General features: G+C 45.6%; 1 protein-coding gene across 1 annotated transcript in view; it reads left to right on the top strand.

Moving 5' to 3' along the window:
* CFAP99 (cilia and flagella associated protein 99) overlaps positions 1–18,726 on the top strand; it is a 270,815-nt gene that overhangs the window by 192,604 nt on the left and 59,485 nt on the right. The window contains exons 12-14 of the mRNA XM_029592263.1: positions 6,254–6,395; positions 7,651–7,802; positions 14,909–15,114. Coding sequence (XP_029448123.1) covers positions 6,254–6,395; positions 7,651–7,802; positions 14,909–15,114 — 500 coding nt within the window. The remainder of the gene's footprint in view (positions 1–6,253; positions 6,396–7,650; positions 7,803–14,908; positions 15,115–18,726) is intronic.

Here is an 18,726-nt window from a genome sequence, read left to right as displayed (position 1 = left end):
GCATATGTGCATCTAGCCATTGTCTAACTAACATGCCTGCAGGTATAGAGAGCCTTGCTGTTCCTTCCATTACCTTTAGGGAGATGTCATGAAATGCCAACATGTCTATACTTCACATTCAGGACAGGTGACCACAATACTGCACACATCTCTCAGTTTTGGTATCACACTTTCCGTGACAGCCTGACTGAAAGCGACGGTGCTACCTGGTGCACTTTGCTGCACTTTCCGCAGCACGGAACCAGCACTTGCAGGAGATGAGAAGAGATGACACCCCGCAGCACGGAACCAGCACTTGCAGGAGATGAGAAGAGACGACACCCCGCAGCACGGAACCAGCACTTGCAGGAGATGAGAAGAGACGACACCCCGCAGCACGGAACCAGCACTTGCAGGAGATGAGAAGAGACGACACCCCGCAGCACGGAACCAGCACTTGCAGGAGATGAGAAGAGAAGACACCCCGCAGCACAGAGCCAGCACTTGCAGGAGATGAGAAGAGACGACATCCCGCAGCATGGAGCCAACACTTGCAGGAGATGAGAAGAGACGACACCCCACAGCATGGAACCAGCACTTGCAGGAGATGAGAAGAGACGACACCCCGCAGCATGGAGCCAGCACTTGCAGGAGATGAGAAGAAATGACATCCCGCAACATAAAACCAGCACTTGCAGGAGATGAGAAGAGACGACACCCCGCAGCATGGAGCCAGCACTTGCAGGAGATGAGAAGAAATGACATCCCGCAACATAAAACCAGGCACTCGCAGGAGATAAGAGGTGACATCCCGCAGCATGGAACATTAAATGGGACAGCCTCACAAGAGACAGCAGTTGCAAAGAGATTGTAGGCTATTTAAAGTAGGCCGTAATAGGCCTAGAGGCTGAAGGACAGCTTCTTAGTGAGTGTATTGCTTGAAAATGCTTGACATAACACCATCCATTGTGTATGACGGCGCAGCAACTCTGTAGTAAGCACACGCTGAGCCAGTTTCTTCCATATAGACGGTGCAGCAACTCTGTGATGAGCCCTACCCTATCTTCTTTCAAACATTGTCTTCTTGCCCATTACGGGCCATTTTCAACCTTCTTGCAAGGCCCCTTGCCAAGCTGTGGCTTCCCACTTCGGGGGGGGGGGGGCTTTTGTTTTGGGGGCCTACCCCTGCAGCGTTGTGATTCCCCAGGACTGCTGTAGGGTGTCGAGCCAACGGATGTAGCTGAGGATTCTGATGGCAGGTCCAGCATCCACTGAAGGATTTGCGTCATTATATTTGTTAGGTTGCTGATGGCTGCAGCTATAGTGTTGGCATTTTATGTGCTGGCTGCCGTACTTTGCTGCAGGATCCTGTTTTGTTGCTGAACAGGTCTTCTCAGGACCCTTAGCTCTCTCTGCAACTGCCTGACTTCTCCTTTACAGATGGCTGCTGCAGGTGCTGGTGCTGGTTCCGGTCTTGGCGGTGATGTGGGTGCTACTGGTGGTGGTTGTGATGGTGGCAGTTGGCCTGATGGTCAGGGTGGCTGTAATGGTGGGGGTGGGCCTGATGGTGGCTGTATTAGGGATGAAGGTGCTGGTGGTGTCTCAGGGCTCAAGCTGGGCATCGGTGGGCTTGTGCCCACTGTGCGGCCTTTAATGGGGAGTCCACATTCTGCCATGGCGTGCTGCTTCCTCCTAACTGCTCGTCAGAAGGTTGCCACTCCAAATTGCCTGCCTCCATTAATGTGTCCAGATCGAGGTCCACAGAAATTGGGCTTCTGGAGCCTAGGGGCTGGAGCAAGAACATTGGCACTGATTGCTGGGACTACTGCTCTTCCTCCTCCCACTGTGTCTCTGCTTCCATCTATAATGGCCTCTGGAACATGGCTATTGGGCGGCTGGTCCCAGGAGCATCCCGGCTGGTCCCTGGGGCTTCCAAGCTGGGTCCTAGGTGTTCCTGGCTGGGACCGGCAGCTTGCTGTTGGAGAGATGTGGAAACAGAGAACAAACAAAAAAGAAGACATAAGTACATATACTAGCAAGTATGGTTTTGTTGCGTCCGTCAGTCGCAGATGGCTGCAACCGCTCTGCCTTACCTCTTTTCTTCCCTTTTCCTCCTTGGGCAAGATGGCTGCCTCTGGTGCCGAGTGTCGAGGGCCTCGGCATCTCCAGCTCAGCATGGGCGTTCCAGTCCGCCATGCTCCTTACCGTGGCCTCCTAGTGTGAGCGCATGCACGCACGTTGCCTACGCTCAAATACACATCATGGCGGGAACCTCAGGGGTGTCCCCACTGCATGACGTCAATACCTCCGGGTATTTAAAACCTCCTTTTCACTACCACCATTGATTTAGCAAGGACTTCGGTTTAGCTACTCTGACCGCTCTAAGCTGCACGCTTAGACACCTCTCTACTCATCAGGCCTCGCTCCTCACGAAGCTCTAGGCACCCGCTCCTTGGGGGTCTCTCGCTTCCAACCACCCTTCGGGGCCTCTACTAACTAGACAACCGTTCCTCGGGGGTCTCTCTCTCTTTCTATTTTCAGGATCTTCTGGACTATTAGGTAGTCGCTCCTCAAGGGCCTACCAGTCTGTGCATCCTGCATCACGGACCTTCGGTCCCACCATCTCTATTGCCAGGAAGAAGTCCGCACTACGCTCCTGTGAGTACCTCTACGAACCGGTGCTCCAACTCCACCCACCAGGCTCGGCTTTACCCGCAATGCGGGCTCCCACCTATCGTGAACATCTGGGAGAGACTTCTACATCTGAGACTGTCAGAACATATTGGCATCTCGCGGACTTCAGTGCCTTGCCTTCCTGCTTCATACCATCTATCTACAGCAGTACAATAAAGCCTTCCACCTACTCCGTGCCTGCTATCTGAGTTTAGCCTATCCCTGTGGTTCCCCATGGGAGGAGTCATCTCCACAGCGACCAAGGGTCCACACAAAGCCACAAACACAACAGGTTTATTTATTTGGCATCAGAGTTGCACTTTGGTTCTTTGCAAAGTGATCATCTAATGACAATTTATGAGGCCTATTTACTCAAGGTTTTTTCCTATTCTGTGTCAATGGGAAAAACGCCTAGTAAAAGCCCCTCTATATCTACACCCGTTGCTGTTTGTCCATTTATGTGTGAGGTGAACTTACCGCCGGCAGCTCGTATGGTGTCTAACCGCTCATCCGTGCCCTTGAACACATCCAGTCCCAGCCTTTCGATCAGTTGCTGCTCCATTTTGGTGACTACAATAATATAGGGGGCCCTTCTTCCAGTCTACCGTGTATATTTGGATCTCGCTGCAAGCTTGGCCTTCAACTGAGCTTTCAATTCCTGGTAATGATGGGCGACCTGCTCCCTGCTTCTTTGCTCTCCACTGTGGCAGGTGATGGCCTGGGCAATGTTTCACCATATTTGCCCTTTTGCTGCCTTTGATGTCTTGGCTGCGCAGATTCCAAATAACATGGCAGAGTGCTGCAGGATACCAGTGATGCGAAGCTCGTTCTCTACCATTCTGATCCTTATGGCCCACTGTCTTTGCCATGTGCTGCCTGGCTGCCCAAAGGGGGTGCCACTTCCTCTCCCAGAGAGCTGGCCTCCCTGCCCTCACTCTCTGTCCCATTCTCCTCTCCCCTCCCTTCCTTCCCCCACCTCACCCTGGCCTACAAACTCCATTCCCCCTTGGCCCTCTCTCTCTATGCCTATGATGCCCTACTCCTCCCACCATTCTTTCCTACCTAACCCCTTCCCCCACGCCCCCCTCCTATCACTTTCCTCCTGCCTCTCTCTACTTCTCCCTGTCCCTACTCCTACTCCTATTTCCCCTGCCACTCCTGCCCTCTTCCTTCCACTCCCTCTGCCTCCTCCCACTCCTATCCTTACACCTCTTCTCTCCTCTCTTCCCAGATCAATCACACTCCATGCTCTCACCACTCACACACACACACACTCCTCCGCTCCTCCTCACACACACTCTCCCCCATGCTCCTCCTCCACGCCTCCTCACTCTTCTGCTCCTCCTCACACTCCTCCACTTCTCCTCCACTCTTCCTCCACTCCTCCTCACACTCCTCCTTCACCACACAAAAAGACAAACTGGACTTACTCACTTTCACTCTAACAAATATCACAAAAGACAAAGGAAAAGGGGAACAGATGACAACCCAAAACAGCACTACTCAATCAGAAATCGCAAAAAAATGACATCACTATGCTTAGCTCACTAAACTGTTCTCCTCTCACTCCAACGCTTGACACATCCTCAAAGAAGGAGGTGCAGGAAATTAATATTTATACCGGCGGAAAAAATAACGCGCTGCGTAATGAAGTATCGAGCTGTGCGATGATGCAACGTGCACCACGATGACGCGATGATGCAACTTGCACTGTGATGATGCAACGCTGCATGTGAAATTTATCTGTGATGTGGCAGGCTGCCCATTTTAATAAACATGCCCCTTTTGTTTATCACGCACGTTATTCGCATGATAAACATAGCATTTTGATGAATCTAGCTATTAGTTAGTTCCCTTGGCTGCTGCATGCGCTGCCAGAGTTCCTCCACTGCTGCTGCTCCCAGCACTCCAAGTGAGTCAGATCCAGTTCTCAATGCACATTTGCCCCATCTCACTCAGCCTGGGGATAAGACAGAGGCTGGAAAGACTGAAAAGAGGATGCTCAGGAGGGAGAAGATCAGGAGGTGCTGTGTGCAATGTGTATTACACAAAGAAGGATCCACGTATTCATGCTCTGCACGCTGCCCATTAATAATTGCCACACTCCGGAACTCATGCTGTAGTTAGGAAGAAGAGGCATGCACGATTACACGTTCTCAGAAATGAGTTCCTACACAATTAAGCCATTGCTAGCGACTGTTGTTGCTGAGAACAGAGCCCAGGTGCTGGTCTGGATCTAAGCATCAGGCAATGGTGATTTTTCTGTGGCACACTTGATCAAGTCAAACAGCACACCAGTGTACCTTGGTCCACTGGTTGAGAAACACTGGTATGTAGCATCATTCCTTTAAGTAAACCATGCTATTATGAATCAGCAAAAGCTGAATTACATTTTTAAAACAAAAATATTGTCTTCACTTGTCACCTGTATGGGCTGCCATTTAATGTTCCTAAGTTATTATTTGAAAACATAAAACATAGGATTCAGATGTGTGAAGATGGACTAACAAAACACCAGCAAATCCAGGGTAACTCTGAATTGGCCAACATGATCACATGCTGCTAGGAAAATTATACTTAAACAGCATCTCTTGCTGTAGCATCTAAGGTGCTTTATGAGGAGAGTTTGCACAGATAAGAGGTAACTCAAGAAGCTGGTTATGCTGAAATGCCCCCAGACCTAAAATATTATAATATAGTATATAACTGAAAAATAAAGGTTAGTTTTATTCATTGTTCAGCATATTCCTCCAGGTGCCATGTAACCCCCAAATCTTATTAGGAAGTCAGTGAAAGAGCACACAGCCTGCCAGGGCCAGCTGGATTTCCAAAAGGGTAGCATCACAGCCCTGTGCTGCTGTATGCATTAGGGAGAAGATCGTAAAGAAAGTTTATAGGAGTGTGTTGCACCCATTCTGTACCTATAGTGAAATTATGATGAGGACTGTGTTTCTCCCGCCACCCCCACCTCCATTACCATTTGCAGTAGCAGGACACAGTGCCTCTGGTGCAGACTCTGGGATAGGACTGAGCTCTGCGGTTTTCTGTTGGTGGACTACATTGTACACTGGGGTTTAAACTCCAGCTACGTCAGGTAGAATTTGAAAAGCATTCTAGATCTGACTGCCTCTGGAAACATGTATGGTTTTGTTTTTGTTTTATTTGAAAGAAAGCTCAGCAAGTAAAATATGTGTGCATACAATTGGCTTAAGAACAGGTTAATTTGCATAATATGGTTACCTTGAACATCAGACTGGTTTCTGGCCCTCAAGCACAGCAGTTTTACACTCCTGACTTAAACCGGATTTGCACAAGGATTGCCCTACTGTATTTCCTATCCTTTTCCGCTTCCTCACATCAGTAGGCACTGCTTTACCTGCTACTGACAATGCACCAGCCATATCATTTTAGACTTTCCTGCATCAACTAATACCTCAGTGACCTGAGCTGATTCATCAGGACTGGGTCACTGAAAAACCATTCTGCCAGATTTGTAATACCCCAGTTGGGTGCCAGCACCATAAATCACTGTCTTAAGGAACAGCTTGTGTTGCTGAAACTGAGTTTTATTCATGGCTTGTTTTTTCCTTTTTGAGTTTAGACAGCAGAACTCATGCGCCAGTATGCTAAGAAACGTCTCCAGGAGGAGATCGAAATGAGAGACCTGGTGGAGCAGGTAGCGGAGGGGCGAAGAAACACAAAGCAAGCTCGAATCATGCTCCAGAAATACAAACAGAAAATAGGTATCATGTTGACTGAGCTATTTAGGGATTATGCGTTGATTGCTAATCAATTTTAGCTTTAAATGCTCTATTTTAACAATGTTTTTTTTTAATTTATTTTAGTTAACTGCACTGCAAAGCAAAATAAAACAGTAAACTCTTTTAAGCAACAAACAAAAAGAAGTTGATGTTGGTAAATCAATGATATCCTGATAGTATGTGACTCCACAATATTTCTCTTCAGCTTTATTTTCCTGGTATTACTTCTAGTGTTCAGACAATGCAGTTCTGAGGATCCGGGCAAGCAGATGAATAAAAAGGAAAGCACCTTTGAAAGATAAACATATTCTGGTTGGGCCACCCAAGCTGCTTGTGATTGTCACCTGAAGTGAATGCAAACTGCTTTGAAGTAGCTGGCCAATCACCTATGGCAGAATATAAATTAGGAATAACAAATAAAAGGAAGCAAGATACCAATGTGTTATGACTGAGCAGTGTACTGTTCTTGCTGGCACCACAAGGTGAAAGCCCAGGACTTGGATCCCTGGTCCTAAAACACACAGCACTGCCATCAGGCCAGAGGTTCCAGCCATGATGTTATTGTTAACAGGAAAATATTATCCCTTTTTTTTTTTCCAGAGAGCATTTCCATATTGACAATAATATTACAGGCTATAGAATATACATAATTTCCTTTTCCTATATCTTTCTTTTTTTAGTCTATAGGGAAACTAGCCTTATATGATTATCCTGTCTCTATGTGTCTGTTTCCCCTAAGTGTACCTGTCTGTCTCCTTCTTCTTCTGTCCTCTTTCCCCCAACAATAACTATTGAACAATTCATCCACTTTCATTCATATTTGTGCCACAGATAGAAGAGCGCCCACTGATTCCTGGCTCATACTTTTCATGTGCCCTCAATGCCCCAACTCTTAGAATCCCTATTGTTTGTATTTCCCCTAGGGAAACAGGTCAATTCAGTTAAAATCTCAATGAGATCAAAGCACATTGTGATGTCATCTAGAATTTTTAAAACTGCCCTGCTATTGGTTGACATTGAACATTTTTAAAGCTGCCTTGCCATTGGTTAATGCCTGTGGTAACCAGCTAACTCTCATTTCTTGCTTAGTTTCTTATATGGTGCACTTATTACACAGAAATTCATATAATGAACACTGTCATAATGATGTGCTAATTTCCGTACCAAAGGTGGAAACTAGGCATCATGAAATGTTCACATATATCCTTGTTCTTTGTTTCTGCTCTTTTTATTACAGTTCAGGAAGTGACTGAGGAGAGCAAGGAACTTCTTCGCAAAGCTTTAGAAGAAGCTGAGGAAGAGCTAAAGAAGAAATTTGAATTAATTTGCAAGATACGAGCTATTGAGTCAACCTCAGCCATTAGGCAGAAGTTTGTTGACTTAACACAAGTAAGTATGGAAGAACATTTGAAACTTGAGCTGCTAGCTGTGTCTGATGCATGGGTACATCACCAGAAATTTAACCCTAAAGAAAAAGTTACAGTAAATGATAAAAGTCATCTTTCTGCAGTGTGATGCAATGAGAGGAAGCACTCTCATCCAAAGCTTCTCCATTATACTTCCTTAGAGTTAGCTTTGTGGTGGTGTTGGGAAGAGATCATCAGGCAGACCAATAGGAAAAATCATTGACACAAGACCCCATTGGTGTGACTGACTCTATCACACCTGCTGTGGAACCAGAGCCTCTGCTGGCAGAACCAGCCGCACACACTGAAAGGACACTAGAAGCTGAGAGCAGCAGGAGAGAAGAGATCATTTCATGCTGCTGTTGCTGCTGCTGGTCTGCGGGAACCCAACTAAGCCCAAAGGATTCATGCAGAGGATGTAAGAGAGAATGGGAGGGAGCGGAGGTGAAACGGGATGTGGCTGATGGTGTCAGAATCAGAGGAAGAACTGAGAGTTGCCTTGGAAGAGGTGAGAGAGAGGAGCAATCATTGATTTTATTACCATTCTGAGTGTGTCTTCTGGTGGTGGAGGGAAGGATATCAGCCAGTTTGAGGAGAACATTGTGTTGGAGAGGCAGAAAAAAAAATAGTGCTGATTGTTGCCATCACATTGCTGACTCTGAAACCTAGTAAAATATGTGGACAGAAAGGATATGTGAATGCAAATGATGGAGGACAAAGAAATGGAAACGTAGGTGGAGGGTGGATTGGATCTGTTATGGTTTTGAGGTGTTGGAGTGGATTCTTGGGTACTGCGGTGATGGCCACTTCCACGGGGAGGAGCCCCGTGAGGAACCGCAGTACTAGGCTAGACTCGAGACATGTAAACACAGAAGATTTGTCTTTATTATACAGCTGGATGATACCACCAGAGGTGGCAGTAGTGAGGTGATCCGGTAGAAGCAATCCAGGGGCCCTCGGCAGAGGAGACCCGTCCCACAATGGTAGATGTTAGCAGCACACGGTAAAAGAGGGAGTCCCGGATATAGGTTCCCAGTGCTGAGCTGGAGGTCAGTTCAGTGGCATGAATCGCGGTTAGGCTGCACCTCTACTGTGCACCGTTTTAAACAAGCGTTTTCCAGCGTTTTGACTGACCTCAGTTCACTTCCTAATTCATCATATTAGTATGTCACTACCTGGAGTTCCCTGAGGAAGGAGTCAGACACTCCGAAACACCGCTGTGTCGGAGCATGCACTTCAGGACTGAATGTACTACTCGGTTATTGGTGGAATAAGATAAGTGCAAGCATTAGTAGTATTCACACAGTGCCTGCACCTGCCATTCTCTGCAACCTATGATTAGACAAGCCCAGTGCTTCACGGGCTTGACAATATAAGCCACAAAGTTCACTGTGGCAACATATGACGGTTGCTAGAGAATAACTCATATTGAGTTCTCCTCTTGTTACAGCTGAATTTTTAGTATTTTGAGCTGTAGATGAGACAGACTGACAAAGGTTAGATTACTCACTAACGGGCCAATACAGTAAAAGTCGTGGGAGAGCAGGTGAGCACCCGCTCTCCCAGCGCGTGCACAGGCCACTCTCCTGTGCGCGTGATTTAGTATTCAAATATGGGCCCGCAGTAAAAAGAGGCGCTAGGGACACTAGCGCGTCCCTAGCGCCTCTTTTTTGACAGGAGCGGCGGCTGTCAGCGAGTTTGACAGCCAACGCTCAATTTTGCCGGCGTTGGTTCTCAAGCCCGCTGACAGCCACGGGTTCGGAAACTGGATGCCGGCAAAATTGAGCATCCGGTTTTCAACCCGCGAGCCGCGGGCTGATTTTAAATTTATTTTGGGACCTCCGACGTAATATCGCCATGATATTAAGTTGGAGGGTGTACAGAAAAGCAGTTTTTACTGCTTTTCTGTACACTTTCCCGGTGCCGGCAGAAATTAACGCCTACCTTTGGGTAGGCGCTAATTTCTGAAAGTAAAATGTGCGGCTTGGCTGCACATTTTACTTACTGAATCGCATGGGAATAACTAATAGGGCCATCTACATGCATTTGCATGTTGCGGGCACTATTAGTTTCGGGGGGGTTGGCCGCGCGTTTTCGACGCGCTATTACCCCTACTGAGTAAGGGGTAAAGCTAGTGCATCAAAAACGCGTGTCCAAATGTGGGTTAACAGTGCGCTCCACCGGAGCGCACCGTACTGTACCGTATAGGCCCGTAAGTTGGTACCTGTATAGATGGAGATTCCAGCAGGCAGAAGTAGTTTGATTGCAGGCCCCAAGGCAGGGAGAGCAGGCCCTCGAGGAGCGAGTATCTGGTATCCCAGATAGGCACCTGAAAGAAAGCATAGGGCCCCCGAGGAGCGGGTACCCAGATTAGATGAAATACCCCAAACGGCAGAGAGAGCTTCCAGCGGCAGCAAGGAAGCGGCAGAGTAGCTTAGACCGGAGGCGAGTCCAATCCTTGCTAACTCGATTTGTTAGCAAATGAAGGGCAGGCTAAATACCCAGATGGCGTGATGTTACTTGAGGGGGATGCCCCTGAGGATCCCACCATGACGTGGATAAAGACATGGGTGGCGTGCGCGCGCGCACCCTAGGAGGCCCTCAGGAGAAACATGGCGGATAGCCTTGCCATTGCCATTCCGGGGACGCCGGAGAGAGCGGCTTGAAGACGCCGTGGCAGCCATCTTCCCAAGGCTAGAGGAGAGAGCAGGAAGAAAGGTGAGGCACAGAGGTCAAAGTTGTCTGAGACCGACGGACGCAACAGGATCACACCGCTTATTTTGTGACCCACCAGTTGTCGCTGCTTTGGATGGTAAACTGTAATTCTATTTATAGTGCACAGGGATGTGGCACAACAAGATTGAAACAAATCAATAGTAGCTGACAGAACACACATTTCCTGGTCAGTTAATGACAGGAGGAAAAAGTCAAGGTTCACCCTCCTTCTGAGGTCACTGTTAGGGCAAAACCCCAGCAAGAACTTGAACTGAGGTCAATCTCAGGACTCAGGACAGGAGTCCTCGACCTCAGACCAGCTGGGACCCTGAAGCAAGTGGAAGCAGCAATGAAGAAGACTGCTTCAGATAGCCCCCAAGGCCACACCGCCGGCCACTAGGCATTGGCTGGGGCTCAGTCAAAAGGACTGCAGAAGAATGGGAACTTGTTGGCAGCAATCCGAAGAATGATTCGCCCTCTTGCTGTTAAGACTCACTATGGGGCCGATGCAAAAAAAGGTGCGCTGAAAGCGACCCCAGGCACCTCTTCTGGGGGAGCAATGCAATATTTAAATTAGGGCTTGCGCTGTCAAGGAGGTGCTAGGGGCGATTGTGAACCCCTAGCGCCTCCTTGACAGCGTGCGCCTGAGAGAGGTCCGCTGACAGCGGCTGTCCGCCGGTAAAGAAAAAGGACGCTGAATTTATCAGCGTCCGTTTTCCTAACAGGCGCACATCCACGGATTAGGAAAACGGACACTGATAAATTCAGCATCCATTTTCCGAACCAGACTGCTGGCACCATGTCTGACCTACCCTAAGCTTCCTTCCCCTGAGGGAACTTAGGGCAGGTCAGAAGGAGTGAATAAAACAATATTTTATTTATTTAGAGACAATTGCCAATTGGTCCGTTCACTGTCACATGTTAATGAAAGGACCAATCCCCTTTCAGAAGACTGTCCTGAAAGGGGATTGGTCCATTCACTGACATTTGTCAGTGAAAAGGATCAATGGGCAATAAGTGAAGGAGTGAATAAATTAATATTAAGGGCCTGACACTTTAATATTGATTCACTCCTTCTGACCTGCCCTAAGCTCCCTCAGGGGGAGGGAGTTTAGGGCAGGTCAGACCCGGCTCACGCTGGGAAGGAGGGAGATTTTTTTTTCCTAACTTTCTTTTGTTCCTCCAACTTAATATCGCCACGATATATATATATATTTTTTTTTGCATCGGGAGTAAATAACGATTGCCTCATTCACATGCATTTTTATGTGATGAGCGCTATTAATTTCCCGGTGCAATGGATGCGCGTTATGGAGGCACTAATACCCTTATTGCATATGGGGATTTAGTTGTGTCTATACAAACCGTGTCCAACTGTGGGTTAAACAGTATGCTTGGCTGAGCACACTGTATTGCATCGGCCCTATATGCAGAAACTTGATTTACCAGATTATTCATGTCAAAACTTTGGTTGCAGGTCTGTCACTGAAATCCTGTAGTTGTAGTCTTTCAGTCCTGTCTTGTACTTTTTTTTATCTTTATTTAAACTTTGTTGTTTGCTTAAGCAATATGCCCTAAGCAGCGTACAATAAAACATCCATAATATTAAAATGTGTGAAACACATTGGTGATGCCTTTCTGCCTAGGAAGTGTTTTGCATGAATGTTCCACTGCCTCACTTCTCCTCTATAGAGATTAAAAACGGGGAGATCAATATTCAAAGGGTCGAATTTTAAAAGCATTGCTCGCACTAAAAGGCCCATATATGCGAGTATGCGGGCTGTGTGTCAGCTACGCGGATTTTAAAAGCTGCTAATTATGCACACGTATGCGCGTGCACAAGCTAAAAAAAAAAAAGAAGGACCAGGGAATGGACGGGGCGTGGGCATTCCGGGGCGGGGGCGAACAATTGCGCGCCTGAACCTGCATTTTAAAACCAGAGGCTGCAGCACATAGCGGTTTGTTAGCCATGTATATTTACCGCTGCTCCTGATGAAGTGTAAGTCTGCAGAAATCTCTTTTTAGACCTAACGTGACAAGGTAAGGGGCCCGGGTCAACTGGGGGGGGGGGGGGGGGGTGTGTGCAGGCTGAAGAACCAGAGGGGTTTGGATGACCTCAAGAAGGACTGGGCAAACTGGTGAACTAATGGGTAAAAACTGGGAATGTCCTTCACGCGAGCACATTTTACAATCCACTTCCCTGGCCGTGCTAAAGCCAACAAATTCTTAAGGAAGATACGTGATTTACATTTGCTCGATTAACCACTTAAAATTAGGAGCAAACATACACACAGTAGGTGTATTTTAAATCACATGCGTGTAATTGCGCACACAAATTAAAATTCCAGCATATGTTTGCTCGCGCACCCATATGCACATGTATGGGCACCCGCAGACTTGCTTTAAAGTTACCATCAAAGCACATTCAGCACTATCTAGCCAGATAAGTCAAATGTATCCAGCTAAGTAATGGCCACTGAATATGCACTCATATTCAATGGCCAACACTTTGCCACATAAGTCACTTATATGGCTAAAAGGTTAGCCACATAAGTTGTAGGCGTGTAGTGGGCAGATTGGGGCAGAGCAGCTAAGTAGCGGTACTCGGTCTTAGCTGCGTAAGTTGTCCAACAGTAGTAGGACTGCACCTGCGAATAGATGGTGTAGTGCAGCCTGGGTGAAACAGTGGGACCCAGCCTCTCTTTACACAACCTCCGCGGTGCGATCGCTGCCGGCTTTCGCGCCGAATAACCACACCATAAAAAGTGTAGTTATTCGGTGCGAAACTGGCAGCGATAAGGAATCTTACCTGTCACCGCCAGCAATGTGTCCGCAGCGTCGGCCCCGACTCCTCCTCTTCTGGGGCCAACTCCACCCCAAGCTAGCTATCGCACGTGAAAAGTCCCTTTTCGCGTGCAGTAGTGTTAGAGAATGACCCGTTAAGTTGGGGGTCATTTTCCAAGGAGTTACCAGTCGCGGCTAATAGCTACAACCCTTTCATTCACGTTACATTGTGCGCTAGAGGCCAGTAAAGGTTTATTGCAGTCCACAACAATTCCAAATATATGAGCGAGAGAGAGAGAGCGAGAGAGAGAGAGAGAGAGAGAGAGAGAGAGAGAGAGAGGAGAGAGAGAGATGAGAGAGAGGAGAGAGAGAGAGAGAGAGAGAGAGAGAGAGAGAGAGAGAGAGAGAGAGACTTGCTATAGTGTCTCTTCCCTAGACAGGTATTTGTATCCCTATGAGAGGCTCACCTAGTAACTCGAGGTGGGGATTAGGTATGAGTGTAGGGGGTTGGGGGCCACTTTCACATTCAACATGAGACGTACGAACAGAACAGTGGTCTCTTGTGAAGATTTGATGGCCTTCGGAGTGAGGAAACTCACTCCAAGATGAGATTTGGGCAATGTTCTCTCAAACTAGCTTGTTGTTGCCCAGGTAGAGTGTCCATCAAGCTAGTTTGAGAGAACATTGCCCAAATCTCATCTTGGAGTGAGTTTCCTCACTCCGAAGGCCATCAAATCTTCACAAGAGACCACTGTTCTGTTCGTACGTCTCATGTTGAATGTGAACGTGGCCCCCAACCCCCTACACTCATACCTAATCCCCACCTCGAGTTACTTCCGTGATTCGCGAAAACATCGCGGCACGCGAAGTTTCCCCGCTGCACGAAAAAAGCCTCATTTGCATGGGAAACGCCCCTTAATGCATTACCACTGCGATATTGGAAAATGAGGCCCTATGTGTGATTACATTCAGGAATATTCAGTGACATAGTTGTGCCTTGAAACTCAGCTGGATAAGTTATATCCAGCTAAGTTACTTAAATGGCCAGCTTTGAATAGTGAGCTCAAAAAATACAAGTTTGAGTTTGGAATTAAGCACCACTGGTGATATTTTATTACCAAAAACACAAAAACGACATTTAGTGGCAATAATATAAATAAAGTATTCTTGCAAAGGTATTATTACTGCAGTGTTAAAATGTGTTATTTTCACTTTTGGATATGTGTGGACAGGGTGATGGGATTTCACTGCTGAAAAAGAAAAAAAGCCAACAGATTCTGACCTAGCCTATTAGATTGCTGGTTGATGAAATGAACATTTAACTTAGGCTGTTACTCATTTTTAATATGGCTGTTAATTTGTTTTTTATTAAACAAATAAAGAACAAAAAAAACCAAAAACAAACCCCTTCAGCGATTAATTATAACTTGTTTTGTAATCCGCTTTGAGTCCACTTGTAGACAAAGGCAGAATATCAGATGTTTATAAATAAATAAATAGACCACCCCCAAAAAAAATCCCTGTAATGCTGGTTAGTTTGTATTCTTTTACAACGGTTTTACTATTGATCATCATTGCTGTTGCCCGCAGGTTTCTGGTCATGGTTTGTTTTGTGAAATGTCAATAGTGGAACTACAGGAGCGTCTAGCTTTTCTTAAAGAGGTCCAGAGAAAGGAAGAGGAAGAGAAAAGAGACCAGATCCTAAGTGAAAAGCAATGCAAGGAGCAATGTCTTCTGGACAAACTGGAGCAGATCTCCCTGCACAGAGCAGCACTTGGAAAAGCAGCACTGTTGAAGTCAGTATAAAATATAAGAAGCCTTTATGCTATGAAATTTGTAGATGTATATAAGATTTGGCACAGGAATGAATCTTTTGAGGGCAGAACTGAATGTCCCTCAAGTTAGCCTGAATATCTTTTTATAGAATGTGGATAAAAAAATATTCAGCCATTTACTTGGATCTGAGATCAAAATATTTAAATAGGCCATAATATGCTTATATATCTAACTCAATGCACAATAAAGCTCTGGAATTTGTTGCCAGAGGATGTGGTTAGTGCAGTTAGTGTAGCTGGGTTCAAATAAGATTTGGATAAGTTCTTGGAGGAGAAGTCCATTAACTGCTATTAATCAAGTTTACTTAGGGAATAGCCACTGCTATTAATTGCATCAGTAGCATGGGATCTTCTTAGTGTTTGGGTAATTGCCAGGTTCTTGTGGCCTGGTTTGGCCTCTGTTGGAAACAGGATGCTGGGCTTGATGGACCCTTGGTCTGACCCAGCATGGCAATTATGTATGTATCCAGCATGTATCAAAAAATTCATATAATTTTCATATAATATATATATATATAATATATATAATATAATATATAATATATATAATATATAATATATATAAAATTCATATAAATTCATATAATATAAAAAAATTAATAACCCAGCATGTATCAAAAAATTCAAACAAAACTTAAAAACTTGGCTCTTCAGAGAAGCTTATACATAATGCCCTTAGACTCCACAAATAGCCTTTTCTACCTCTAACAGCCTCCGTCTCCTACCTCTAACAACCTCTGTCTCCTACTATTTTCTCTCCACTCTATTAGTCCAGCCTCTCTCCCCCCCTTCCCTCTTTCTACTTTCTGCCCTCCGTGACCTAAATGTATCTAATTATACATATATTGTATATTTGATTTGTACATTATTTACTGAAGTATATACCGCTGGTAAATATACATAGTTTCTCCCATAAGATTAGATGGGATTTAATTGTACCATATGCTGATTCATTGCATTATTGAGTTATTTTCGCTTGTTCTCTCTTAATTAATTGTAAAGCCTGTTGCTAAATTATTGTTCATTGTAAACCGAGGTGATGTTTGTAACGTTCCGCGGTATATAAAAAACCTTTAAATAAACAAATAAATAAATAAATAAATAAATAAAATTTCTTATGTTCTTAGACTTACATGAGAACATAATAATATAAGGTATGCCATACTGGATCAGACCATCGAGCCCAGTATCCTGTTTCCAAGAGTGGCCAATCCAAGTCACAAGTATCTGGCAAGTACCCAGACATTAGATAAATCACAAGCTACTAATGCTTATTAATTATCTTAATAGCAGTTTATGGCTATTTCCTCTAGGAACTTATTGAAACCTTTTTAAAACCCAGTTACACTAACTGCTGTAACCACATCCTCTGGCAATGAATTCCAGAGTTTAACTATGCGCTGAATGAAAATGAATTTTCTTTGATTTGTTTCAAATGAGCTACTTGTTAACTTTATGGCGTGCCCCCTGATCCTTCTATTATCTGAGAGAATAAATAACTGATTTACATTAACTTGTTCAAGTCCTTTCATAATTTTGTAGACTTCTATCATATCCTTCTCAGTCGTCTCTTCTCCAAACTGAACAGCCTTAACTTCTTCAGCCTTTCCTCATCGGGCAATCGTTCCATGCCCCTTATTATTTTGGTCGCCCTTCTCTGCACTTTCTCCAGTGCAGCTATATCCTTTTTTGAGATGCAGTGACCAGAATTGCACACAGTATTCAAGGGTGGTTTCTCCATGGAGTGATACAGAGGATTTATGACATCCTCCGTTTTATTTTACATTCTCTTCCTAATAATTCCTAGCATTCTGTTTGCTTTTTTGATCGTCACAGCACACTGAGCCGACGATTTCAATGTATTATCCACTATGACGCCTAGATTTCTTTCCTGGGTGGTAACTCCTAAGATAGAACCTAACATTATGTAACTACAGCAAGGGTTATTTTTCCCTATAGGCATTGCTTTCCACTTGTCCACATTAAACTTCATCTGCCATTTGGAAGCCCAATCTTCCAGTCTCACAATGTCCTCCTGCAATTCATCACAATCTGCTTGAGATGCATAATTTTGTGTCGTCCGCAAATTTGATTACCTCACTCGTCGAATCCCTTTCCAGATCATTTATAAATATATTAAAAAGCACCAGTGCAAGTACAGATCCATGAGGCACTCCACTGTTTACCTTTTTCCACTGTGAAAACTGACCATTTAATCCTACTCTCTGTTTCCTGTCTTTTAACCAACTTGCAATCCACAAAAGGACATCGCCTCCTATCTCATGACTTTTTAGTTTTTTTAGAAGCCTCTCATGTGGGACTTTGTCGAATGCCTTCTGGATATCCATATATACTACATCTACAGATTCACTTTTGTCCACATGTTTATTCACATCTTCAAAAAAAATGTAGGAGATTTGTGAGGCAAGACTTCCCTTGGGTAAATCCATGTTGGCTGTGTCCCGTCAAACCATGTCTATCTAAATATTTTGTGATTTTATTCTTTATAACATTTTTCCACAATTTTTCCCAACACTGAAGCCAGGCTCACCGGTCTATAGTTTCCTGGATCACCCCTGGAACCCTTTTTAAATATAGGGTTTATATTGGCCATCTTCCAATCTTCAGGTACACTGGATGATTTTAATGATAGGTTACAAATTTTTACTAATAGTTCTGAAATTTCATTTTTTTAGTTCTTTTAGAACCCTGGGGTGAATACCATCCGGTCCAGGTGATTTACTACTCTTCAGTTTGTCAATCAGGCCTACCACATCTTCCAGGTTCACTGTGATTTGGTTCAGTTGATAAGAATCATCATCCATGAAAACCTTCTCCGGAACGGGTATCTCTCCAACATCTTCTTCAGTAAACATTGAAGCAAAGAAACTGTTTAATCTTTCTGCAATGGCCTTATCTTCTCTAAGTGCCCCTTTAACCCATTCGACTCCCTTGCAGACTTTCTGCTTTGGAAATATTTTTTAAAGTTTTTATTGTGGGTTTTTGCCTCTATTGCCAACTTCTTTTCAAATTTTCTCTTAGCCTGTCTTATCAGTGTCTTATATTTCTTTTGAATCCCCTGCCCGCGGGTCTCCCCGTGAGCAGGCACTCACCCCATGCTGCTGCTGCCTTAGCTGGAGCCACGGACTCGTTTCACCACGCGGCCCAGAGGCCGCCCCGGATGTCCCTCTTCACCGCGGCCGCTGCAGCGGACTTCCCAGCATCCTCCTCGCAGCTTAGAGCCGCCGCCGCTTTCCACCACCTTCGCAGCATAGGCCGCAAGCCCCGGGACTCTCTTGGCGGCTGGAGCTGCCCTCGGGGCTTCCTGCAGCGGCAAGAGCCGCTGCCAACGTCAGGGCCTGTGTCTAGGCTCAGCCCTGCCTCTTCCCACGTCGATGTCGGTGCAGGCTGCTGTCCATGGTCCTGCACAGCTCTTCCTGCTTCCTTAGGCGCCGACGTGTGCCTCTCTTCAAGATTTAAAGGGCCAGGCACAGGAAGTGTGCTGGCCCCACCTAGGGAGTGGACTTCCTGTACCAGCCCTATAAAGGGCTGCTCCATCAGTCAGTCTTGGCC

The sequence above is a fragment of the Rhinatrema bivittatum genome, chromosome 1 (assembly GCF_901001135.1).
Source record: "Rhinatrema bivittatum chromosome 1, aRhiBiv1.1, whole genome shotgun sequence".
Classification (NCBI taxonomy): Eukaryota; Metazoa; Chordata; class Amphibia; order Gymnophiona; family Rhinatrematidae; genus Rhinatrema; species Rhinatrema bivittatum.
Note: the sequence above shows the minus strand (reverse complement) of the source record. Positions and strands in the feature narration are given on the sequence as shown.